The sequence below is a fragment of the Microtus oregoni genome, unplaced genomic scaffold, assembly GCF_018167655.1.
Source record: "Microtus oregoni isolate MIOR12 unplaced genomic scaffold, Mior012 000035F_ref0000213, whole genome shotgun sequence".
Taxonomy (NCBI): Eukaryota; Metazoa; Chordata; class Mammalia; order Rodentia; family Cricetidae; genus Microtus; species Microtus oregoni.
In genome coordinates this window covers 20,715,451-20,743,078 of record NW_024543094.1, presented here as the reverse complement: position 1 = coordinate 20,743,078, position 27,628 = coordinate 20,715,451, and the positions used below count along the sequence as shown (strand labels likewise).

The 27,628-nt window shown below is 44.4% G+C and overlaps 1 protein-coding gene across 1 annotated transcript in view; it reads left to right on the top strand.

The window, feature by feature from the left end:
* Positions 1–1,080: 1,080 nt before the first annotated feature.
* The window catches only part of Frmd4a (FERM domain containing 4A), a 582,923-nt gene continuing 556,375 nt past the window's right edge, over positions 1,081–27,628 (top strand). The window contains exons 1-3 of the mRNA XM_041630653.1: positions 1,081–1,214; positions 1,306–1,374; positions 1,808–1,939. Coding sequence (XP_041486587.1) covers positions 1,895–1,939 — 45 coding nt within the window. The 5' untranslated portion in view covers positions 1,081–1,214; positions 1,306–1,374; positions 1,808–1,894. The remainder of the gene's footprint in view (positions 1,215–1,305; positions 1,375–1,807; positions 1,940–27,628) is intronic.

The following is a 27,628-nucleotide window of genomic DNA, read 5'->3' as shown; positions in this document are numbered from 1 at the left end:
GTAATTTTGGCACTTTTATCCATTGTAATGTAAATACCTGGTAGCAGGATATCTGACATGTAGATATGAAGGGGTGATGACCCACAGGTTGAGAACCACTGCCTTAGCATTTGGAAGGCTGGGAGATGATTCTGTCTCTAACATGTTTGTTGTGCGAGCATGAGGCATGCATGAGGAGCCGAGTTCTTACATATACAAGTCTGGGCACGGTGGCACAGACTTAGGATTCCTGTCCTGGGAAGATAAGGCTGGCCAAGCCATCAGGTGTCCCACTATCTAGTTTGTCTAACTTACTTAGAGAAAAACCAAAATCCATGAAACAAAACCAACAGAGCCTAAGCAATGACATCTGAGGCTATCCTCCAGCTTCCACATGCATGTGCACACATCTGCACGTGTGTTTGTGAACATACACACAAGCATACACATATAAAGTATATGGGGACAACAGCTGTACTTATTCACAGGAATAGGTAAGAGCCGTTCCTTCCCCCAGGTTTCTAATATACAGTATCAGTTTCCTTGTCCCCGGATTTCACACCATCCTGTTAATTTCCGAATATTTTATGGGTCATTATAGCAGGTGAGTAAAATCAGGGATCAGAAAAGGAGATTAAAAACTGCTGCCAGAAGTGTAAGCAATTGACACTTTTAATTGAAAGAGAATCCAGGCTATGAATTTCACCATGCTCCTGTAAAGACACTTTGATTTGTTTCATTTGGAGGAAGACTACAGAGACACTGAACACAGGTCTAAATGGTATGTAACAGAACCTGGTGGCAGCCCCCTGTTTTTCTTTTGGCATCTTCGGGAGAAAGTACACCCAGTGATATGACTTTCCAAGGCTCATTTGCCGTTTTTGTCTTATGCAGTGTCCTTTCTTATAATTTCGCCTCCTCTGCCCTCCCTCTCCTGCCCTAGGGAGGATCCTTCAAAATTTCTAACAGGCAGCCCTGTGGAGAGATGGGAGGGAAAGAAAGGGAGGGAGGAAGGGAGGGAGGAAGGAGAGAGAGAGAGAGAGAGAGAGAGAGAGAGAGAGAGAGAGAGAAGTAGAGGGTGTCTGGCTGCGTACATGTGGTACAGGCAGGGATCAGAACGCTCACGGAACAGACTGCATAATTCCATGTTCTCCCTAAGTCTCAGCCCTGCATGGAGCTCTGCCTGCAGTCTACTCGGAGGGGAAAAGTAGAAGGTGGAAGGGATCAGTTCCTAAGTGAGTGGGTCCTCACTTCTCATGGGGGCATCTGCTGATCTCCAGTGACTGCCCACTGCCTCCTGGTCACGCTCAGCCCTCTCTCTCCTAGATACTTGCTTTAGCAGAAGAGACACACCTTTCTGCAGCAGGGAGACGCGACTGACCAGATTGCAAGCCGGTAGGTTGTGACATTCAGCATGTTTATGCAGCAGAATTTGCTGAGAGATGCAGGGAGGCGGGGTGTTGGTTGGGCTGGCTGATTTATCTGCAGTGGGGAAACATTTTTATTTTAATTGTCGGTTCAAAGCAGAATTGTTGCCTAGGCTAAGGTAGCAGCTAGAATTGCTGCGTTCCAGGCTCCCGTGTTCCATTTGTATTTGATGCGGTTTCTACATGCAGCTTAGAGAAGCTAGGGAGAGCTCACCTTTAAATAACCTGCAGCTTGCTATGCGCCTTCTGCTCCATATATATTTTTTGCTCTTCCTAAGCACAGTTCCTGACCCCCCCCAACCCCCACCCCCGCCTTCTTCCCCACTCCATGGGAAATGTGGCCTAGCTTCACCCTGAGCCCTTGGCTCCCTAAGTCTATATGTCCGGCTGCTTTGCTCTAGGTGCTGGCGGATGCTCTGCAGCTGCCCTGGGCCCAGGCAGACTGATTCAGCAGAAGCATCTGTGCATGGGAATCGCAATCAGGGACCATGGCAGTGCAGCTGGTGCCGGACTCTGCGCTCAGCCTGCTGATGGTGAGTGTGCTGGGGAGGAGGTGGGGCCCAGGAGTGCCCACTCCAGCCTTCCTCCGCCTCAGGGACTGCTGCTAGCTGCTGCGGCTGCTGCCATGGCTGCAGACATGGGCGAGCACGGCTCTGCTTCAGCTAGCAGGCTCCCGTGAAAGGATTTCTTGGGTCAGAGGATTAGCGTGACTAAGCACTCTCAGGGAAAAAGCAGCCGTAGATTTGCCATTTTAGAAACTTGTTGCTGGATGCTATTTCGAGATCTGGGCTTACGAACAGGTGCCAAGGGTGGCTCCAGATAGGTCTCAAGATGCCTCCCCTCCTCCGTGCTCAGCATCCTTTGCTCCAAGTCTTTTGGATATACATTCAGAGTTGTGCTTGTTTGTTTGTTTGATTTCCTTTCCTGGCAGCTGTGGGATTTATAAAAAAAATTATTTGAATTTTTTTGTCGCCAGGCTGATTGAAGGTTATCTTCCTGGGTTTCTCTAGAGAAGCCAGGGAGGCTCACGGCGGCTTTTGTGGCAGTTGAGCTGCCGAGTTAGTGGACACTCCTCTCCCATCTCAGGTTGGCCAGGAGACACTGCTATTTATATGTCTGTGAACGGCTGCCTTACTTTGGCCCCTGTGATTTTTTTACCATGTGAAGGAAGCTGTTGATCTTAGGACAGCAGCAGCACCTTGCAACCCATCTGGCTTTTGGCTTGTCTCTGGGTTCAGTTCGCTTTGCTGTCTTGGTGCCCCATCCTTCCTCCTCTCAAGCCCAGTAGTTCACAGGCCTTGGCAACGCTGCCTCCGGAAGAAGGCTGCGTCAGCTTGGCATGGGAAGGTACCTAACATTTACTCAGGAGAGTTTATGAGCAGCGCCTGAGTGCTCTGCTGTGTGTATTGATCTGTTTCCTGACAGAGATGGGGAAGTGCAGCTTGCTCAGGGCTGATGAGTTTATTACGGTGACCTGGAGGAGTGGCTAGGGCGAGTTTGCCCCCTGGGTGGGGAGCCACATCAAATTAAGAGGGACACGCCTCCTTGTGCTCTGTTAGCCGAAAATAAAAGTAAAGGTGGCATTTGGTTCACAGAATTGCTGGAAATTGCATGGGCCTCTCTGACTTCTGGTCTACCGGGAATTAAGAAAGAATGAAAAGACATTGCTATAGCTACTACTCTTTAACATGGCTTCCCTACTTACTAATGCTACTGTGTGATATTACTACAAATGTCACTGTCTAAAGTGGGTCAAATAAATGTCTGGTCAAAGTTCTGAGTATTTGCGATGGTTGCAAACCTTGCACTCCAATATCTGTGAGGAGTCGGATGATTAGAGGAGCCCTGGAATAAGAGCATGCGCAAAAAATGCAACCCCATGTGCTTCTGTGCATACTCGCACATATATGCTGTCTAACATTACTTAGTAGATACAAATCCTACAGTATGTTCATAGAGAGGTTTGTCACGCCCGCCTCTCTTTCTCTGCCTCTGTAATGAATGCTCATTGCTGCTTACATATATGTCTATTTCACTGCAAGATGCCAAGCAGTCCTTGGTACTCAAGCAAAAAGAAACTTCGCATTCTACCCCATTGGGCTGTCCCTGGCACACACAACCACTTGGGCTTCTAATATTAATATTGTCTTGGCTCTCTCTTCAGTTCTGAGTTTATCCTCTCCTTGTCGGTGCCCATTGCTTAAGCTCTCTGCCTAGCACTCCCCTCCTGCCTGGATTAAAGGATTGTGATCTCTCTCTGGGAAGCTAGGAAAATAGCTCTTGACACAGGGATGGACTCTTAGATTAGCGTTCCCAGGAGCTCTGCGTGTAATCCTCGTCACTGCACATTTTCCAGTTCGTGTTTGGTTCAGGGAAAATTTTCCCTGTGGACTTCGGTGCCTTTTGCCTTTTTAAAGGGTAAATTCCAAAGCAATTGCTTCCTTGACATGTTCCGTGATGATTCTCAAAATCTCTAAGCAAGCGAGAGGGAAAGAAATGGGACGAAGAGGCCATGTAGTGGAGCTGCCTTGGCTGTGAGTTCAGGAAGGCACGGTGTCCTTTATTATGTATTCGCCCATTAATCAGCCAATCAGCTCTCAGTGTTTATCCAGCTTCTGTTCACTGGGGAGAGTAGCGTGGTATAAGAGCAAAAGCCAGAGCTGCGAAAGCGCTGTTTCAGGGGCGGTCAATACCGTGTGGGTTGAGTGTAGTTGTGGTTTACGGCTCTCGAGTCCTGGGGCTGCAGGAGTGACAGTCAGTTCAAATGCTTATTTGGTTTTGGAAGCAGTAGAGTCTGGAGAGGTACAGAGTTCTGCATTCTGTCTCCAGGCTTTGCCACTTACTGGCCATGTTCAGTCTGTCCCTTCCTCTGTGTGTGCGCTGGTTATGTCATCTGCCAACTGAGGGGTCTGATCTCGGGGCCCTTTCTCTCTGCTGGGTGAATGGAAAGTCTATAAATATGCCACCTAGGAGGGAGCTCCTGAGTAGGCAGCTTGGCTACTTTATTCGGTGTTGTCACTTTTTTTCCAAACAAGTACACGAACTACACTGTTGTTTGATAAAGGAGGGGTTTGTTCCCACCCATTTGACTCTTCCACCAGAGAAAGTTGGTTTTAGATCACACTCTACTGTAAGATCCCAACCCCACAGAGGTCTGCTTAATTCCCCTGGACAAAACCCGCTGATCTCAGGACGGTGTCTAAGGTACCTTTATCAGGGGATGTGGGTTATTTGGGAGGACTCCAACACTGTGTGCTTGCGCTGTGGGAGGACGACACCGATTCTCTCAGTAGAGGGGGAGTGACAGATGACGGTGAAAGTTGGAGCAGCCCAACTAAGGAAGGCAGGGATGGAGTCAAAGCAGATGGCTCCAGTGGAGAAGACGGCCTCATGTACACCAGAGGCTCACCTCCCCATCGGCGTAGAAAGCTCAGGAGCAGAAGGAGGCACCGCTTAGTTCCCCACACTGCCGCATATGACAAGCTGGAGAACAGGCTATTTGTCATTTGCTGAGGTCACATGAGTTCAGGAAAGCTGCAAAGACTGGAGCATGCTGGCCTCCAGGGATTTGTAGATTGGTTAATTGGCTGATGTATGTTGAGATAGGGTCTTGATAGGTAGCTCAAGCTTTCCTGAAACACTTGATCCTCTTGCCTTTTTCTACATCTTGGGTGTCAGACTCACAAGAATGTGACACCACACCTACCTAGGAGCTCACTCATTATCTTCATCTAGAGCACAGAGGGAGGACTAAGAGGCTACCAAGGTCGTGGCGTGCCATTTTGTTCCTTAGACTGTGAAGGCTCAAGGCTCAAATATTTAGAATAGGAAGATTAAAATATTTTTAAAACCTGTTTGTTACATTTACTTTTCTCTCTCTTTCTCTCTCTGTGTGTTTCTGTCTGTCTACATGTGTGTGGAAGGAAGCCTGAGGACAAATTTTAAGAGTCAGTTCTGTCTTTCCACTATGTGGGTCTTAGGAATAAACTGAGGTCACAAGGCTTGGAGGCAAGAACGTTCTACTCTGAATCACCATCTCCCAGCCCTACATTAGTTTTTATATTAAGTTAAGTGGCTAGGCAGTAAAGGCGGAGAACACGTTTTTCTATAACAAATGCCTTTGCATATATTTCCTAACTACTTTCAAGACTCTTTTTTTTAGACAAAAACCACCTGGTGATCAGACAGTGAGAAACCTGTCAGTGTTCCCACACCTGAAACTGAAAGCCCAGAGTCTCAAAATCAAGGTTAATATACAAAATGAAAAAGTTGCTCCTGGATGCCTGTGTTAACACTAATAGGCAGAACAACATTTATATCCGTAAACGTCTATCATGTTGTCAACATTCCATTTCTTGAACTGTATTTTTAAGAATTTACCAAGGTCATATTTAACAGCAGAGAAAGTTAATATGTGGAAAAACTCAGTCAAGAGAAATCAGTGAGTGATTCTTTGTAATGAAGGAAGTGAATTAGATGAGTTAGTTTCAGATGGCTGAGCTTCTTTCGGAATATACTGGCTCCCTTAAATTCTTTTTGTCAGTCATTTTTCTCGTTTAGACATCTTCCTTTTTAACTATTAGGTGCCGTGTACATACTCCATACAAGAAACATGGAGCTGTCACTGGCTTTATCAAACTTACAAGTGAGTTGAAGAGGCAGGATAGTTCCCTTTGAATGATAGGGCAGTGTCTCTAAATGAGAAATGTGTAAGACAACTTGAGAGAATCACGTGAGAACTAGACGAGCTCTCACAGAAGGCATCAGCAGTCCTGGGCTGAGGCACTGGGGTACACCCAGAGTGAAGATGTGGGGTTCCTGAAGCTTAGATAAAAGGCTAATGGGGGGCCAAAAGAGGGAATTTGAGGTGGAGGGAGGGCGTGAATTTTAATGAAGTCTGGATTGTTTTGGTGCCTGAGTTGCTGGCTTTGGATGGATTTCTTTGGGGAACAAAGGGCTGAAAGGTCAGGAGGGCAGGTGGGGGTGGTCTGGGAAGAGTCCCAGTCTTCCTTCTATCGTGAGGTAGTTAGCAGCCCTCTCCCTCTGACCTGTGACAGGTTTATTCGGGGTTTATAAGGAACTTTCCCCACATCCCAAATGACCAAAAGCAAGTAGAAACTGAATTCTGCCCCAACAAGTCTTGCTTCTGAGTTATTAAGTTTCAATGTTTTCCAAAGTGCTATCGTGCCTGTTGTTTTGCTAAATGTTCTCCATGATCCAAGAAAGTCGAGAACTGTATCTCCCCATGTTGCAATGAAGCCAAGGTCTACAGAAGATAAATGGCTTGCCCAGGGTGCCTCAGCTAGTGTGTGGTGGTGCTGAATTACTGTCCTGACTTCAGTAACCGTTGTCAGAAATGTGAAGAAGCAATACTGATAAACTGTATAGAAAGTTAGAGACTAATAACGATATGGTGATACAGGGCACACACTTGTAAAAGTCTTTTCAAGTCTGATCACCAACCACAGGTCCTGAGTGTTGGGTATAAGGTGAAGCTGATTGTTAATGTCCTTTGTCTTCCTCTTGTCCTTAAAATAAGGGCTGCTCCCAAATGTCTGTGGGAAATGCTCAGGCCATATCATCGCTACATCTAAGTCAGTGGCTAACATCCTACTTAGGCTCAGTTATTCATCTTCTGAGGTTTGATTTCTCGATGCACACCTACCATCTTGATGTTAGTGCATGGTAGCTAGTGTTTAATGTACAAATGTATCCCTTTCAAAAGGAGAGATTTGAGGTCAGTTTAATTTTTGCTATAATTTGTAAAATTTCATTTATTGGTCTGTTTTATTATGTTTAAATAACAGAAACACTCAAATTATTGAACTATGTAGCTAAGGGTTCTTCCCCAAGAAGCTGCTCTGGGATTACCTGTCCCAAGCGTCAGTGAACATAGATAAATATGCAAGCTTTTCCTCTGCTGGTCAGAGCTTACACATTCTCACTGGCTCTTTGGATACTGGGCTATCCCTGGGCCAATAGCAGGGTCTGACAATGGGGATTTCTGACCAGGTGGGTTCTGGGATTTAGACCTTAGAGGACATAAGAGGAATATCAACAGGCTGGTAATTCGACCCAGTCATGTGGATTAGAGAAGACATCTTCCAAATAGAGAACTGCTGTATCCAGAAGGGAGGAGGGGAGTCTGGCAAGGCAGATACAAAAGGTGCCCACTGACGGTAGTCTTGGCACCTTAGACATTGTAATAGAGTTCCAATGAGATTAGCAAGAGAGATGAAGCCTCAATGAATCCTAAACCACAGGTAAACTTTCCTTCAAAACAAATTGACTTTTTTTCCCCCTAAATTGAAAATGTCTCACCATCTTTAAAATGAGACAGTAATTACCATGTAAGACAAGATCATTCACTAAACTACCCAAACAAAACATTTAGCTCTGTGCTTGGCCCAAAGAAAACACAGGCTCGGTATGTGTAAGTTGCTTGCTTTATCTTAAACTAACATAAAATGACTATCTGTCTATCTGAACTTATCTCCTTGGATTCCTGGATGAATGAGCCAAACTTAATTAAAAAAAAAAATAGTTGCTCAATTCTGTCTCAGTACCCGAGTCTCTAGGCAACAAATGACCACTTTTGTATGAGTGGCCAACGCCTTTGGGAGAAAGATGTTCCCAGGATCATGAAAATCATTCCAGCCACACACATATTGAAATTTACATTCCTGTTTTAAATAACCAACCAAACTTTCTTACCCTCTGAAGATAAATGACTGGAGTATGGGCAGCAATATGTTCTCTCTGGCAAATGTCAGATGCACGCTTTTCAGAACTGACACGCATGACGGGGCGGCTGTAAGAGCATCCCTGCGAAAGATTAATTGCATGGCTGCTTTGCAAAAAGCTTAATAGCAGTTTGGAGAACATATGTTGCAAATATAGGTAGCGGTTTCTCATTGCATCCAGCACCAGGATGTGTGATGTCTGACGGAACATACGGTGTTTAACCTGGTCATAATCAAAGGTCCTGGAAGCCGGCGTAACTAAGTCCGTGTGGTGAGTATCGAACGAGGAGAACTGAATTTCACTGTCAAGGTGACTTTGGCTGGTGACTCATGCTGTATTAATATGAGGGGTGCTTGGTACAACCCTGGGTATTGAAATCTTGGTCGCACAGTCTAGACCTGGAGGAGCAATTCCTGAGTGGTCGATCCAATTCATCTCCCCAAGCAATGTCACATATACCCACGGTATTAACTATCATCTGTACATTAGTGGTTTCCAAATCATATCTTTGGCACAGGTCTGGCTCCCAGACTCTGATGACTACAAATCCAGACTTATCTCCTTGTTTACCCTAGGGGCGCCTCACACTCAGCGCCCCACCCCCTGTGAAGAAGATTCTGGCCTTTTCTCTAGCCTATATACCTTTACTTCGTTAGTGTGAGGCCATCTTGCCCATTTTCCAGGACCCATTTTTGACTTCTGCTGTCTTGCATCCACCTGACCTAATTGGTCTTAGCGTGAGCTGTTCCAGCTTTCTCGGACTTTGTCTAATCTGGTTCTTCCCTTCCCCTCCTTACTGCAAGTCCACATCCTGCCTGGGCCACCTGCACCAGCTCTTGCCTGGCACTTGCTTCTAGTCTCTCTGTACTGTTGTCTGTCCTTGAGACTTTTGCCAAAGGGAGATTTTTAAAAAATCAAGGCTGTTATTTTCTGCTGAAAATTTCCACTGATACTTGATTGTACCTGAGATGAGCCTCAAGCTTCTAACAGTCCACATTAGTCATTCAAAGGCCAGGCTTCTGCCCCAGCAATATCACCGCCCCCCCCATTCTGACCTTGACCCCTCTGTTGCTTCACAATGGCGATACAGTCTGACACAAGAGTGTCAGGTGACTGTGTTACTTTGAAGTGGGCTTATATAAGACGTGATCGAGTGATGAACTAAATATGAAATCTCTCAGGCTGCTTCCGTGTAACACAGATTGCTGCATTCTAGCCAGTTTTTAAGTAAGTGGAGAGATACTGGAAAGACTGCAAGTATGGGAGAGCAAATGCCCAAGCCAGTAACATCATTGCGCCTGTTATTGTCAAGTAGAATGCATTGTGCCCAACTGTATGTGCTTTACTTTTATACGGCTGCCAGCCCAGGAAGCTCATTCATACTATCATCACCACAAACCTCAGTGATGCATCACCCTTCTGCACCAGGGTGGCTGTATGTCACTCACGGTAGGAAGCTCCAGCTCTGCTGGAATCCTAAGGGACCACTGGCCTTTGAGCCGTTCTTTGTTGGCCAGATTTTTGCACTGTACACAACTGCATTTCTGCTCGCCAATAACGCACTTACTCAAGACTGAGACTTTCAAACAGATGTGTCCCTGTGATTTCCTTTATTGCCATGGTATTTAGCATGCATATCTGCTGTATTGATAGGTTATGTCTCACATACAGAGTGCCTCATCCACTCACCCAACACCTTCTTCTCGAGCAGGTATTCTCTTCCTGACACTGGAGTTTTCTTTCTGGTATCTGGGATTGAACCTAGGGCCTGGAGCATGCTAGGCAAGCACCTGCCACTCATCTCTGTGTTTTTAGCTTTGACATTCTTTAATGCAAAGAAGACAAATGAGGCTTCTGTGATCACCAAGTTTACAGTGTCTTTGGGAAAAGCAAAAATGAAACAAATTGGGCACAAACAGGTGAGCCATCAGGAAAAATTGCCCTGTACCTAGTTAAAATGGTGAGCTTTAGACAGTGTGCAGGTGCAGCTTAGGGTGAGAGGCGGAAGCCTTCTTGTAGAGGCGGCATGCTGCTGAAGAGGGAGAGGCGAAAGAAAGACCACAGTAAAATATCTTGGCTGGAGCATCGCAACCAGGGCAGAAGCTCCGGGACAGGAAGGTGTTTCGCAGGCTCTAGAACCTTACAGTATATGAAATATATTTCAGAAATTCAAGAATTGATTTGTCATTTCCTCGACCAAACTTTCAGAGGAATTTCAGGTCCCTGCGGAACATGTCTCTTGCCCTAGAGCCTGTGATTCTTCAGACAAATTAGAATCACAGAAAACGTTTGGTAAGAGGGAGCCCCATATCAGAGACGGGGTGCTAGTGGTGGGTCAGAAGGAATTTAGAGAGATAAGCTCTAGAAACCTCCTCAAAATAGAATTTATGGAAGAGTAAGACATTCCAGGCCCATTCTGAAGAGTGGGCACAGTTAAGAATGCAGAGGGAAGAGAAAGGATGCCTTCCCAGAGGAAGACCACAGGGCGGTGCTGGGTGAAGGGAGATTTGGTGTGAGAGGCCGTAGGCAGGGGAGATTCTGGTCTAACTGAAGCTGAAGATTCTCGCCATGGGGAGGAAGAAAACCCGCTGAGAGGGACCATGTTCCAAATCCTCCGGGCTGGACCTGGGTTTGAGCTATCTGCCCTTGGGGGACTCTGGGTTTCCAGAAGAGACCAGCTGAATGTGTATTGTGAGGCTTCTGACATTTGCTAGTTAAGGTAGCATACAGTAGGAGGCTGGAGAGAGAAGCCAGTGTCGTGTCAATGGCGAGAATTTGGGGGTGGAGTTGGGATGAGATGAATATGGCGAATAACAGGGCAATCTGGGGTAGGGGGCTGTGGCATGATGGACTCCAGTTTAAATTCCAGAATGCCAGTGGTGGGGCTGCTGTGAGCATCGTGACCTCCATGCGCCACACTGGGCTGGGGAATAGACTCGGAAGAATTATAGATTGCAATTCACTTAGGACCACCAAATTGAACGTGCTGTTTGTAATGGAATTTTCTGGCAGCGAGGGCTGGTGGGCAGGTGGCAGTCCAGGCTATAGCAGACCGGCGATTAGATTCGGGTTGAGAGCAGGACTGGGGTGACGCAGAAACCCCGAAGAGAATGAAGAACAAGCCAAGCCGAGAGAGGGCTTTGGCACAGCGGGGATTGAAGTGAGTGCCCACGATGAAAGGCAGCACCGGAGTGAGATCAGTGTTACCTTGACTTTTCAATTAGCATTCCTTGTGTGGGGGATCCGGCCCGGCCTGGATGAAGCAGTCTTGGATATTTTCTGCCAGGTATTTAGTGCCGTTCCGTTGCATGGTAGCACTTTCTGCAGGACATCTGAGCTAAGAATATGCACAAGAAACTAAAATAAACTTCCCAAATCAGTTGTGGCTGTCTCTCTGTGTGTATGTGTGGGAAGACCCTGCATTTCTGCCACCAGCTAGCTATACACTTTGTGACTTCAAATAATCACAGGCATCTGCTCCCCAATTCGGTGTAAAGAGTTCCTGTGGGGTACAGTGGACTTGCCTGTGCTCTACGCTGGAGGCTTGACTGGTGAGACTTAGCTACTGGAGTCTGTCATCTGAAAGTTGTCTTCACTCACACGTAGGGCAGTGGGGCCCCTGTCACCAAAGTCACAGTGGTCTGCTGACAACAGCATCGAGGAGGCTCTCTGCACGTTGCCTGGATTGTCTATAACATGGCTGTTTCTAAATGATTGGAGGGCACACTGTCCCTGGGTCCCAAACTGTGCCTGAGCTGACAACTGTGTAAACCTCTGCTGAGGTCTCTTCAGGAAATCATGCAGACTTACTCGGGCTACACTTTCTTGATCACAGGGGTGTCCTTAAGGTGATATTTAAGTAAAGGGCTGTTGAGAATCTATGATTGAAGGGGGTTGAAGCCCGATTAATAAAAAAAGCTCAGGGTCAGAAATTGGGGTTCAACCTGAAGACCCAAAAAGCAAAACAGCCAGCCACCGGCTCTTACTCAATCTCAATCTGAAATGGTGATCCTACCTCCAGGAAACTCAGAAAGAAACTGTGCCTGAGAGGTGCCCCACCACCACCTCCATCTTATACTCCTCTCTAGGCTTGGGAGTAAAGGCGTGCACCACTGGGATTAAAGGCATGTACCACCTTATTTCTATGGCAACTAGTGTGGCTACTGGGATGACTGGTGTATATTACCGTAACAGAGTCTGTAAGGCTGACCAATGGGGCTGCTTTACTCTCAGATCTTCAGGTGGTCTTTATTTATGAAAATACAATTGAAATGCCACTACAGGGGGTCAGCATTGTTTAGAAGAAGTTTTAGCCACTGCCACACACTCACTGCCTGTAACTTGATCTCATATTGCTTAAAGGTCTTTTTTTTGATTGGCCACCTATCCATGTGGCTTTAGTCAGAGGACACTGTCCATAATTGATTGGTTGAACAATAGGCTGATTTCTGAAGAAGCCAAGACTATGGGGGTGGGCACAGAGTTGCATGTGCATAGCTCTGTGTGCACATGTGTGTTGGACTCTGTCTGAGTTATGGTTCATCAAAAGCCATCCATCCGCCTTGATTGAGAGGGAGGGTCTCTCACTGGGACATGGAGCTCACTGTGATAGGCTGGTTTGAGAGCAAGCACTAGAGATGTTCTGCTCTCTGCTTCCCAAGACCTGGATTATAAGCACTCGATGTGAGGGTGAATTGGGATGGCTGCCAGCAGTGTCTAATTGAAAAAGAATGCGCCTTTTATATTCTATAGTTGCACATAGGATTAAACAGGACAAAAGGGGGCGTGTGAGCTGGGGCGTTGCCTGAGATCATGGGTTGAAGAATCTAGTATTGACCTCGACAATAGGCACCAGTCCACAAACCCTCTTTGGGGCCTGAACCCCTCCAAAACAGGTCTTTGGAGAGTTTTGCCCTTTGAATTTTTAGATTTTGCTCCAAGCTATGTATCTGGGAGTCACATGGTTAGTGCAATGCTGTGCTGTGGAGAACACCCAGGGTGTGTATATATCACAAGAAAAGCCCCATTTGCTTGCTTGGTGACCCCTAAGGTCGCCGAGTTTAGTTCTCATTGATTGTGGAAGCTGATAAAGCAATCGTCGTGCTTCTTTTACATGCTTGGTATTTAGACTAATAACTTGTTTTGTGTCTTTATTGCCCATGTGTCAGGGTAAAAGAGGGACGTAGTTTGCTACTAAGTCTCAAATGTTTTTCTCCTTGTGTGGTGCTTGAGTGTAATTGAGCTGTAATGAACATGGCTAAGGTCATTTCCCAAGAATTAATGAACAGGAGGATGTGTTCTTGGCCAGAGGCTGAGTCTTTGGTCATTAACCTAGTTGGTCATTAATATTGTCCCGGAATGCTTTACGCTAGGTTATTATAGCCTGTGCCATATGCTGCGACCACAGGGAAACAAGAACATTACCTGTGTCAATAACTATTTGTTTTCTTTCTGTTCTCATGGCTACTGATGGAGGCAGTCCTTTTACTGCTTTTTCCAAAGGCCCGAAGCACCAAGGTCGTGAAGGAGGGACCTTCATGAGAAAAAGGGAGGGGAAATCAGTCATTTGGGCTTTGCAGAGAGAACTCTCTGATTATAGACTCTGTGACCGTGTTCTTTCTCCCCAAGCAGCCGGCATGTGGTCCCTTCCTTTCCCTTTCCTGGCTTATTCTTTTTCTCTTTCCCTCTCTTTCCCCCTCCTTACATTCTTTTTCTTAAACAATTTGTGGAGAAAGTTAGAGACATTGTGGTCAGTGCTGAGGATATCTGCATAAATCCCACTCAGTCCCTGCTGTCAGGAAGTTTAAAGTTTAGGTAGCAAGGCTAATAAACAGCTAATTTCAATGCACTCAGGTTAATGTTACGGTAGAGAAATCTCCATGTATGATAGAGCAAGGGAGCACAATACAAGGAGCTCCATAGTGGCTCCAAAGGCTCTGGTGGGGTTTTGTTTTGTGGCAAGATCTCGTTATAGCCCAGGCTTGTCTGGGATTCACTATGTAGTTGAGATTGCCCTTAAAGTCACACTATTTCCTTTCTTTCCCACTGAAATGTGAGAATCGTGGTGTACACTCCCACATCTAGCTTCTGGGGAGATTTGAAGGTTTTGGTGAGTTTATGGAAGGCATTAGTAATAGTGGGATGTGGATCCATGTAAAAAGAATAGCAATCACTCATCAATGCAAAGGAAAGAGTCCCAAGTCCCAGCAACTGTGTCAAAGAAAAAGTCAAGATTTCCGGAGGCAGACATCAAATACCCTCTGAATACACGGTGAGGAGTTTGAACAGTGTCTGGAATTCCATAAACAATTGGTCACAATTGTAAGCATGGAAAGACGTAAGGGGAGCTGAGCTATAGAAATGTTACTCCTGGGGGCTGGAGAGATGGCTTAGGGGATAAGAGCACTGGCTGCTCCTCCAGAAGACCTGAGTTCAATTCCCAGCAACCACATGGTGACTCACAACTTTCTGTAATGAGATCTGGCGCCCTCTTCTGGCCTGCAGGCATACATGCAGGAAGGATACTGTATACATTAAATAGAACTTAAAAAAAAAAGACTATTTTTTTTTTTTAAAAATTACTCTAGAAATTTGACTTGAATGAAAAATGTCTCAAGAGGCAATGTTTGTATACTTGGTACTCAGCACAGTGAGGTCTGTGGAAAGTAGGTGGGCTTGGAGATTTCTTAGCATGGCTCTTCTTCCTATACTCTCTCTGATTCCTGGATGTAGATGTGGTGTGACCAGTACCTCTTCACACCCTGGCTTTCCCCATTATGACAGACTGTATCTCTTAAAACTGTAAGCCAGAAGAAAATCTCTCCTCCAAGTTGCATCTTGTCAGATGGTTGGTCTCAGCAACAAGAAACATACTTAATACAGGGAGCTCACATGGAAATTGGGTTGAAAGAAGTGGACCCAAGGCCAGGGACTCTGAGTTAAAGGGCACTGAAGGCACATGATTGAGCAGCAAACTGGGTGCACATGCAAGGAGGACAGGATGCGTTTTCATGAGCTGCATGTCGGAGGGGCGCAGTGGGATGAAGCATGATTAATAAAAGCTCAGAGAGAGAAATCGGGGTTCAACCTGAAGGTCAGGAAAGTGAAACAGTCAGCCACTGGCTCATCTCTACCTCGATCTGAAATGGTGATCCTGCCTCTAGGAATCACAGAACGAGACTGAGACTGAGAGCCGTGTCCTCCGGCCTTACAGTTCTCTCTAGGGCTGGGATTAAAGGCGTGCACCACAGGGATTAAAGGCGTGTGTTACCAATGCCTGGTCTGTAAGGCCGACCAGTGGGCTGTTCTACTCTGTGATCTTCAGACAAGCTTTATTTATTAAAATACAAATGAAATATTACTACAGTGTGAGGCAGAGAGAGATGGTTCGTAGTGGCTCCTGTTAATACATAAGATAAAATGAACACTTGTTTTTAAAATTGTGTGTATGTATGTGTATACACGCATATACACATGTGCCGCGGTGCCCATGTAAAGGCCAGAGGACAACTTTTGGGAATTAATTTTCCCCTTCAGCCTTGTTGAGGAAGGTTCTTCTAGTTTCTGTCGCTGCACGGGATACTGTAAGCCATCTGGCCTGAGAGCTGATAATTTTGTCGCTGTCCGCCATTCCCCTCATAGGAGCGCTAGGATTCCAGATATGCATCCCTACATTTAGCTTTGTTGTGATCTCTAGAAACTTGGGGTCCTCAGGCTTGCACAGTAAGCACTTTACCCACTAAGCCTCATCTCTAGCCCTAAAATAGGACAGTCCTTTGATTGATATGTTAGGCCAGAAGGTGAGGCTGTGCCCAGGCTCTGGGTCTGGGTCCATCTTTATCCATTTAGATAAGTTTAGAGTTTTGGGAGCAGAATTCCAAGGTAGAGAGAGAGGCAAAGGAAAAGGTTATAGATATACAGATATAGATACAATGGTGTGCTGGCCTATAAATGATAGAAAAAATTGAAAAGCTTTAGGAAAATGAATAAAGCAGTCATATTGTATTTTGTCTAAGTCAGTCTGCTAATGATGTGTAGAAAGCTACTGAAGGCCTTTCTAAGAGATGGAAAGGGAAGGTGTTGGATAGTTGCATGAGGACTGGAAGGAAACAAGGGAAGGATTTCCGAGTTGGAGAAGTTGTGAGAATGACTGACTTAAGAAGGGAGACTCAGGGAGATTAAAGATGAAAAACATAAATGGAAGAATGCTGACAGTGTATGGCTCTCAGCAGACGCAAGTGGCTCTAAATGTCGTGCCCGTTATTCCCATGCTCAAGAGCAGGAAGAGCAGCACTGAGAGAGAGCTCTTCTGCAGCCACCTCCCTTTATCACAAAGCAAAATGTCTCCCCAAATTTCTCAGACTACTCTTACTTTTCTTGGGCCAAATCAGAACACTGTATGTGATGAAAAATAGGTTTCTCATTCACTTATGTTGCCACAATTCTCTCTCCAAAATTATTTGCTAAGTGATAGAGGCCAGGGATCTAAAAATGCATTTCCTAGACTCTCTTGTAGCTAAGGTCCAATACGTGACCTGGTTTCCACTAGGCCAGCTCACTGGTTTCAGACTTAGCAGAAGAAAGTGGGGCAACCTGAAGCAACAGTTACAGGGTAGGTTTTCTTGGAAACAAGCTGGAAAAAAATAGTTCATTTTGTAGATAAGCTCTTATGGAAGTGCCAGTAACTGGCTTTTAGTGACAAAGGTAGCAATTGCACATCGAGGGTGGTTTATGTTCTCTGAGAGTCTCGAGGTATGTTGGCATTATTCTTAGTTATCTAATTCCCTAATTTTCTTGTTGTGATCAAGTGCCTCAACAAAATAAGCTTGAAAGAGAAAGGGTTTGTTTTTGACTGACAATTCTAAGTTAGTGGAGGGTAAATTCAGGCAGCAGTAGCTTAAAGCAACTGGTCACCATGCATTCAAAGTCAAGAAGAAGTGAGAAATACACGCACACATGCTCAGTTTCTTCTCTACTTATATAATGTAGACTTCCTGCCCAGGGAAATTAGCCACCCACAATTATGATAGTTTTTCCCATATCAATTATTATAATCAGATCATCCCTAACACCCATGTTCACAGACCTATCTCCCAGGCGATTCTAGATTCTGTCAAGTTTACAACACTATCACACCTATATATTCTCTTCCTCCTTTGTGTGTTTGTGTGTGTGTATGTATGCACATGTGTGCATGTGCACCTGTATTGGTATGTTTGTGTGCAGGTGTACATAGCAATGATGACATATGTAGAGGACAGAGGTCACCATTAATTTCCTTCTCTATTTCTTCTCCACATTAGATTTTGAGATAGGGGCGGGTCTCTCACTAAACCTAGACCTTGCTTACTTTGGCTAGACTGGCTAGCCAGCCATCCCTGGAATCTATCTGTTTAAATCCCATTACCATCCCCAGGGTTACAGGTTTGTGTCAGCTATGCCCAACTTTTCATGTAGGTCCTGGGGATACAGACTCATGTTGTTGTATTAATATAGTAATCACTTTACTGTTAAGCCACCTCTCCAGCTGATTTGTGTATTCTTATGTTTCTAGAACCTGGTTATAAATGTCTCTCTGCTTCAGTGAATTAGAGCTGGTTTTGTTGACTGCAGCTAAGAACTCTAAACAAAGGCCTCCACAGTTTTCTTGGAGGTGACGGAAGAGGTGGCTGATAGTTTTAGTCTTTCCTGGTTGCAAAGGAGAAAGATACTAAAAGCTACTACATTGAGAACCAAAAGCATCATCTGTTGGTTAATGTAGGCATAGCGGAACAGCAAGGAAATAGGACAGACTAGACAGGTGTTGCCTTTATTTAGGACATGAACTTTTCCACCGGAAGCCCAAAACACTCAAAATGTAACTTTTATTCTGTGAAAATGGCTTACATAAAGAGTATAAAACCTAGCCTAGTTCAATCTCTTGCTACTACAGGCTTCACTCCAGTGATGTACCCTGTCTATATCTGAGCACAAGGGTAATGAAATAGTTCGAATCTGATAAAGAAAGGAAGACCTGGCACTTTTTAAAACTGAGTACTATCATTTCAATTGTGATCATCTAGACATAAAATACTATCATAAAGATTTTGAAACTCCCTAGATCCTTAGCCACATACATCCCCAGTCTAAACCATTTGAAGTGTGAATATCATTATTTCAAAATCCCTTCTGCAGTTTTTAAAATAAAAACAATTTTATGGTTCAAATGTTCATAAATATAAAGGACTATAAAATTAAAGCGAGCTTACATCCCATCCCAGCTCTTCGTTTCTTGTGTATCTTACAGAAATCCCCTGTACATACATGACCTCTTTCCTTGTCGGTCCCTACAACTCAATCACATTCTTTATAAAGGCTGTACTGCTTTTGTTACATGAATGCCTCATAATATATTTAATAGACCCTCATTGATGGGCATTTAGGCTATTTTAATATATTATAATAGCAAACTACCCTACAGTGAACACTCATGTGCAGATATCTTTGTGCAAATGGCTGGAGCATGGAATGGGACAAAATTCTAGGTGGCAAATGATAGATCAATACTTTATTGCCTTAAATTTTTATAAGTATTATCCAATTACTATCTTCAAAAAGAGCACCATGCCAAATTTTTAAAATTTTCTACTTTGGAAGTTGTAGTTCGGAAAGACCAGTTCGTATGCGCTGGTTGGGAGGAGACAGAGTGAGAGAAGTGAGCTAGTCTCTAAAGGGTATTTATAATCTTACTGTATAAACAATTACAGCATTAAATGTCTGCAAAATTCAAGTGGCAAATGAGCTGAGAATATCAATTGCACATCTGCCGCTTCTCAAAGGCAGATGGCCTTTTAATTTTATATCCCAAGAATTGTACCGAAATTTCATTCCCTTCGTCGGATCACTCCCTCTCTTTTTTTACTTCCACTGAGAAAATGGATTGTCACACTTTTCAAATATCAAGTCAATTTTAACGTAAATTGCCAGGAAACTATCGTTCATCTCTTACTAAGCAGATACCAAGAACTGATTGACATTTAGCCCATGAACCCATAAAGAAGACACTAAAAGACACTATCCCTGTTGTCAGGGACCTTGCCATCTAGGTTGAGACATCAACATGTAAAACCAAATGGTGACATGCCAGATGAAGAGGAATGAGGGCTCTGCTGTATAATTTAGCTACCCACACTTGGACAGACAAAGCAGAGAGAGATTGTTTTTCATAGGAGCGGCTGTCAGAGGCTCTTAGGAGACAGATGGGTGTTCCCTTGGACTGGGACACAAGAAAAAGGCAGAAAAGCAGGGATAAGGAAGGGTGAGCAAATGGAGTTGCGCGGTGTGTAGGATAGAGGGAGATGTGTGAGATTATGCAAATACGGGAGGAGCCAGCAGGACCATGGAACAAAAGACCCTGCTTGGAGTAAGTAATAGGGAGCAGCGTGAAACTAACACAGATGACCGACAAGGGCGTTTGATGAAAGAGGTACATACCGCGTGCAGGATGCTCCAGCAGAATCAGACAGGCTCAGGTCTGTCTCTCTCACACAGCAACAGGCATTACGGTTGGCATGTTAGGGTCACGCATATGTAATGTGACCCTTATGTTCAAAGCTTTCTGAATTTATCTAAATGTGTTGAGTTCACAGAGGTTGACATAGCTGTTTCCTGAATATCTGCCCAACAAATGTTGTTTCAAGGAAGACTTGGGTGATGGTAGAGTCACTGAACAAAGGGATGAATGGGAAGGCCAGTGCAGGGTCGCAGGTGTATGGCCACAAAGGGCTGTGTTTTTAGAGAGGGACACTGCTGGTGACACTCAGGCTTGGAGATAAATAAAGAAGGTAAATCTGCAAAGTAACCCAGGGAGTGGTGCTCATAGCACCCAGCCTCCCTCCTGAGTACTAAAGAGCCGTGAAACACTGTCCAGGACAGTGCTCCGCTCGGGGATTTCAGTGTGAACTGGCTGAGAGCATAAAGCAAGGAGCAACAAGGTCAAATAATGGGGGAGTCAGAGAGGCAGATAGAGATGCTGTGGAGATTCACAGAAGAGGTCTCAGGTGACTGAGGAGTCAGGGTAACACACAAAGTGTGGGACCTCGAGGAGGTGTTAAAGCCCAGTGTTGGACAAGAGTGGCTGGGAGAGTGACACCCCAGTATGGAAGTGAGCAAGAACAAAGGAAATCGCAAGTCCCTTGGCCAGCAGCCGGTTTGCTGGGCATTTAGGTGAAGCACAGGGACAGTCAAAAGAAGCTGTAAGAAATCAGAGAGTAAAGGGTTGTCTTAGTCCTTTCTTTCATTCTAGTATGAAGCAGGGGATCAGAACTCATACACATTCCTGTTCTTGTTTGTACATCTGTGAATATGTGGTGGTGGGGGGGGGGGAGGGTACATGCGGAGGACCAAGGTTAACAGGATCTTCTTCAATCGTTCTTCACTTTAGTGTTTTATAGTCTTTCCCTGGATCTGGAACCTGCTTATTCAAATAGGTTTACTAGGTAATGAGCCACGGAACTCTTCCTATCCCTATTTCCACAGAGCTGAGATTGTGGGCATATACCCGACATCACCCACCCACATGGGGTCCAGGGGGTCTGTCAGGCTCGGGTTCTCATATACACATTACAAGTAGTTTACTGACTGAGCCATCTCCCAAGCCCCAGAACAGCCTCTTAGTAAGCAGGCAATGGCCATGGACACACTTCCAATCAATGCCTCCAGGTCTTTGAAGAAGGCACCCGTTGTTAAACCTGAGACTTGAAAGCAGTGCAGTAACTACTCTTGAGATGAAAGACATATACGGAGGGAGAGGCATCTTTGAATTGAAAAAAAAAAATAAAGAGTTCACTATTTCATATGAAAGCAGAACTGTCTTTCCCCCTCAATCTGCTTCTGCATAATTTTAGTCTATTTTTCTAATTATGGTAACTGAACAAGAAAAGTTCCAACGGCTGTTCGCATTCTCACTACTTCTCAAGGAAAAAAAATAATAACTTGGAAGTCCGTATCTATGCCAGAGAAAAATGAAACAAAGACAGGGTGTTAATTTTCTTTGTGCAAGTTGTCTTTGGCACATTTCTTTCCTTTCCCTGCCCAAGTAATTTCAAAAGAGTATCTATCATTCAAGACCAATTAAAGGGATCTGAGTTTGCAGTTGGTATCAATCAATTGTGCAATTTGGCCATCAATAACCCTTCCAAAATGGCCGCATTTAACTGTAGCTGAAGGAGTAGAAAGGAAACTGCAGTGAGAGAGCCCTCCTTTGTCTGAAAGAGTGAGCTTCAAAGTGCTAAAAAATTGGGGGCTTTTATTCACTGTTTGAATGAAAGGTTGTCTATTTGGCAAGGAGAAAATGTGGCTGATGTTCCTTGGATACTTGGCCAGTGAATTTTGGCCACCTACTCTCAACAGCAAAGCCACAATGAACCTAGCGGCGTGGAAGAAAGGACAGCGGGGCAGGAAGTAGGGCACTGCAGTCAGGACTGTGGGGAAGGACTGTGAATGAGGACTACTTCCTTCAGTGTGGGTGGAGCACAGTCCCTGTGGAGACCAATGCCCTGGTGTTTTCTAGAGCTTGCTGAGAAAGGATGCGGAGGAGCGCAATGAATGCCACCACACTACACTGCTGATGGAGGCTCCCTAATCCCTGCTCCTTATTTCTGAAAGTCCCGCAGTGGAGCTGTCTTTCACATCATCACCCTTCCCTCTCCTTTTCTTTTGTGGTTAGCAAATAAAAGAGGTGTTCAGGGGAGAGGCAGGGTTCTCCCTCAGGATAGATTTAAAGCGTGGTTCAGGGGTGTCTGCAAGGCAAGACAGAGATTATGTACATGTTTATTCTTTTTCTAGTTTCTTTCCGGAGTGTGTGATCACTGGCTGTGGACATTCTTGCTGATTGGCTGATAGACCTTCCTGCAAGGCTCTGCCCCTTTATGAGATGTTGATTTCTTCCCTAAATATTTTCTCTGATTCATTCTTGGGCTCAAATAGGAGCTTTCTGATGTCTATTGTGCTCCTGATGATGGTGGAGTTCCCCCAAATGCAGTAATATGAGAAGTTAGACATCAAGAATCAAAAGAAAGAAGGAAGGAAGGAAGGAAGGAAAGAAAGAAAGAAAGAAAGAAGGAAGGAAAAGAAAGGAAGGAAGGAAGGAAGGAAGGAAAAGAAAGAAAGGAAGGAAAAAGGAAGGAATGAAGGAAGGAAGAAAGGAAAAGAAAGAAAGGAAGGAAGGAAGAAAGAAAAAATAAAGAAAAGCCCAGTTAAAAGGAATTTGGGCAGGAGGCTCTGAGTTTGCAGTTTTTATTAATCAATAGTGTAATTTGATCATCAGTAGATTCTGAAAGGCTCTTCCAAAATGGCTGCATTTAACTGTAGCTGAAGGGTGAGAAACGAACCTCTGATGAAAAGTCCTGTTTTGTTTAAAAGACTGAGTTTCAGCAGCTGGGGAGATGGTTTTTCCTTCAGTGCTTGAACCAATGATTGCCAACCAGCAGTGTATACTAACATCAGCAAAGAGTAAAAACCTCTGCCTTCGAGCAATATGGCCTGGTTTCAAGTATTTTCCATCTTCTTGGGTCCTGTGTCAGAAGCGGAGCAGACTTTTCCTGGAGCCCAAAATAAATACCTTTCTACAGCTGTGAGTATCCTAAATTCTCTTCTTAACCATTCTCCTAGGTTCCCCCTCCCTTCATACTTGAGTCCCTTCCCACCACATATATATTCCTATAGGTCGAGGGTTTCTGATACATAAAACAAACTATAGTTTTTGGTCAATAGATAAATCATGTCACATTTTCAAGAACTACAGAAATGTAAGATAAGGAATATAAACCCTTCAGCTCAAGCAAAGCCTCAGCAAGTGTTTACTGAGTCACGATCCTTCTCTTTATCCTTTCTTGTAGCAACTACAGTCTCCTCATAGCAGCACTGGGTTGTCTTGTAGGTTTAAATGTCAGACCAGACCTCTTTAGCACCTTTCCATGTAGAAAATGCTCAGTGTATTAACACAGAAGGCCCCTGTCTGAATTACCTAGTATCCATGGTTGCTTAGGCATTGCTTACTGCCTGTTGTTAGAAAGTCTGTAGACCCAGTATTGGACACATCGGCCCAATGTCTTGGTCTGCAGTTTGTGATATTATGAGATTTACCTGATTGCTATGTTTGGGTCCTGTGCATATCAATCTTCTTCTCAGTAAACACGTTTTCTCACAAGGATAGAGCTGGTGGCCTGTGTATGCTGGAGAAACACATTTTCCACTTCCTTTTCTTCTTTTTCTGTTTGATCTTGATTGATGGCACGTGTTCTTGGGTCAATCATTGCTTCAGTGAACACCCAGAATGGCTCAGCTAACAACATGAGAGGATGGAAAACGTGGTTGTAGATCATGAGATGAAGGAATGCTACCCATAGATGCCAGGAATGAAATTATACATTTTTCAAATACTACTTTCCCCAAGGACATAATCCTTAGGGAAGTGGTAACCAGTCAAAGCCAATGGGTACCACTGATCCTTCAGTGGTGGGAATGCCCATGGAACACAACCCTACAGAGAACAGCCAGGGTCTGGAGACTGTGTAGGCAGTAGGGGCTATTGTGCCCTGATGATAGGATTGTATAATGGCGCATCTGTAATGGAAACAAGCATGCCAAGTCCTTTAAACACCTTAAAAATAGAATCATTGTAATACCCAACAATTCGCCTGGAATTGAAAGTGGATCTTAGGAGCTTCTTGTACAACATCTTTTGACAACATTTCAACAACAGTCAAAAGCTGGAAGCCATCCAAGCTTCCACCAGTGGTGAGAGGGTAAGCTTGGAGCATGTACATGCAGTGAAATATTATAGAGCCTAAAAAAGGCAAGAAAGGTGACATATACCATGATACGAGGAGACCCTGAGGACATTATACTATGTGAAATGAACCACTCACAAAATATGCAAATCTTATGTGGTTCTTCTTATATAAGGTACACATGATAGTACAATTCAGAGAGAAAGTGGAATGATGGCTGTAGGGGTTAGAAGTTATTGGGATTAGAGAAGGAAAAAGCTGTTGGAAACCCATCACTCCACTTCTTATTTGTAAATCTTAAATCACCTTATCTCAGCTACAGTAGATGTCTGTGTTATTCTGTTGAACAAAGGAGATAAAGGGCCTTTGGATGAACCTTCTGAAAATCTTACCAATACCACTTTTGCTACTGAGTGGCCCTGTGGTTGGGCACAGACATTGCCACTTCACAAAGGGCTCTTGGAAGGATCCAGTGGTGACTCATTTGGGTAAATTTGGGCACTTTAGATTTGGCTCCATTTGAAGAATAGAATTACTCTTGGAGAGACCTTCATTTACAGCATCTAGTTCCCCTATTTCTTCAAGATCAAAGCCATTTTTTTCTGAAAGCTCTTGTCAAGTGTTGCTCTTGAGAGTCCCTATATTTGGATTCAAAGCTTAACTGTAGGGCTTGCTGCTGACCCTGTTCTGTTCCATGAAGGTACTTAAAAAGGATTTCCTGATGCTATCTACTGTCTGTCTGTCTGTCTGTCTAGCTATCTAAATATCTATCATTCATTATCTATCTATCTATCTATCTATCTATCTATCTATCTATCTATGAGAGAGGGGGGAGGGAGGGAGAGAGAGTGAGAGCAAGATTGAGAGAGAGAGGGGCTGGAGAGATGGCTCAGAGGTTAAGAGCATTGCCTGCTCTTCCAAAGGTCCTGAGTTCAATTCCCAGCAACCACATGGTGGCTCAAACCATCTGCAATGGGGTCTGTTGCCCTCTTCTGGCCTGCAGGCATACGTACAGACAAAATATTGTATACATAATAAATAAATATTAAAAAAGATTGAGAGAGAGAGAGAGAGAGAGAGAGAGAGAGAGAGATCTTGAAAACTTTTATATTGTGATTAGATCTCAACAGTGTCCTGTTTGGATGTCCACCCAAGCATCATCAGTTAGGATTCATGTTTTTATTTGCAACTTCTGAACTTAGCATATCTTAGCATATTCTATCTCATTTGGTCACTGGAATGACTTCAACTTTTAACTTTAGAGACTGAATAGCCAAGAGTACCTTTATCTCAGCACTCTCTGTGGAAGATGATGATGATACTTTGTAAGAAAAGATTATTGCTAGACATTCTAGGATGTTCATATGTATTAATGAGATAAAGCTTCTAAAATCTGGTAAAAATAGGCCCTGTTATTGTCTCATGTTTTGCACTGGAGGAAACTGAAGCATTGAGAAGTTCAGCAGAGGTAGAATTCAGGGTCTGACTGCAGAGCCCATGCTCATCACTTCCATGCTGTGTGGGGACAAAGTGTGTAAAGACCCCAGTCAGTATGTCATACAGTGACAATAGCCTTTCCATGTAGCTCTCCTCTGATTTTATAGGAATTCTCTAGAACGTATGAGTTTGGTCTTCCATTTGTACTTTTCCATAAATCAACTGGTTTTAGAATCTGTCAATATTGGCAGAACCATCTAGGGAAGCTCAATGCCAACATTGGTGCAGTTTTATTGGGTGTTTGCCCGCTTACTCCATACATGTCTGGCCTTTGGATTCCTGCTTTTCTCCCGGTTTGAGAACCAACAGGACAAAACTCCACTAATAATCACATTCTTGATCCAGTTGCTGGGCAACACCCTCAGTAAAGAAAGCATTCTTATAAAACCTGTCATGCCTAGAGATCATCTCTCCATCACCCAGAGATGTTACTCTCTCCCACCTACCACCTACCTGACACGGGCTTTAGCTTTACTGTCTTCTCCTTAAGGAGGCCATTCTGCCTCCTTGCATTGAGCTAGCCTTTCGTTTCATAGCATGATTAACACTGCATTCCTCTCCTTCACAGTAATTCACAATATTTTACATTGATGGCCCCTGTGGACGTCATTGAAATGCTGATCCGCATTACTGGATTACACAGCTCAGTGAGGACAGGGGCTGAGCCTGTCTTGGTCACCGCAGCAGGCTGACAATTAGCCTAGTGTCTGGCTTGTAGAACTATCACAGGAAATCAATAAGTATAGGGTGGATCTTGGGATTAAAAAGAAAACAAGACTGTGCAGAGTACCTGTTCATGAGTATGATACCGGGCAAGTGAATGTGGGGAAGGATGTTTGTGTGGTACATAGAGTAGAACCTAGAAAAGCCATGCTCGTGTTAGTCCGTCTTAGCTCTTAACTGACTGGATTCATTTTCACATATGAGTTACCTGGACAAACCTGACTGTTGAAGATACCTAGCCAGGACCTTGAGCTCAATACTTTATGCTAAGGAAATGCAGTCTGCTTGGAAAGGAGAAAATAAAACAACTGGGGTTTTATTCATTCATGTAGGGTGCATAGACAGTGTTCTTCCTGGTTCTGGGGTAAGTGTGATCCTTGAGAAATTATTCTTCAGGTTTGCCTTGGTGTATTCTCTTTTTCATGTCTCTTTGTCATTGGTGCCTCTTTGTGCCACATGTAGCCAGCAGAAAGCCCGCCTACTCTGTGATGGCTTTGTTCCCTTGCTCCTCAACACCCGCCCCCCACTTCCTCTTCCCTTGTCTTAGCTTAGGCAAAGTACACTTTATTGAATTCTTCTAATCTTTCCTGACAGATCAATTCTTCTGGGCTCTTAATTATTCATGTGGCTCTCCCTTGAATTTCCTTCAGGCTACTGGCTCTTTTGAGGCAGCCGGCTAGCTCGACTGAGGCAGCTCATTTATTTCCCAGGAGCTGGGCATCTGTACTCAGGGCCAGAACCCTAAGAGAGCAGATGGGGAGGATGGCTGAGGAGGCAGGGGAAGTAAGGTCTCCGGCGGGGAGATGAGTTATAAGTCTTGTTTTAAAATTTGGCTCTCCCACTTATTGGTCTTCAGACTCTGGCAAAGTTAGTCAGCTACTTTAGCCATCTCAGTTGTAAAAGGTGGTACTGAAGGGGAGGTGCATTCGTGCTCAGGCCATCACAAATATTAAGTAGTGCCGCATCACAAGTGGCCACTCCTTGGGAACCTTTAGCAGTGTTGTAAGCAGCAAGCTTTCCTTCTCTAGCATGTAGCCTTCCACACAATAGCTTCTCCATGGCCGTATGCCTGTATTCATGCCACTGAGTCAGCTCAGTCCTGTGAGATAAGGGTTTACAGCTAGAACACACTCACAGTGACACAAAGTCTCCATGGAAATTCAGAGAGAAGTCATCCACTGGAGGACAATAGGACGAAGACCTTTCTACGCAAGAAGCTTGTTTTATTTCTAGATTATAAAATCAGCCTCCTAGCAATTCACATCTCTCATAGAATAACCATTCTCCCAGACTGTCCCAGCCAGAACACTGGTTATTTTGTGACCAAGAAAAGGACTCAATCCTGGGTAGTGTGGGACCTTTGATACCCTGCATTGAATTGCCTTTCCCCTAGTTCTGTAAGTAACTCCACCATAAAACTAAACCACAGACACCATTTTATTCTGGGATAATGCCATGCTCACCTTTTTCTTTAATCTGGAATCTGAA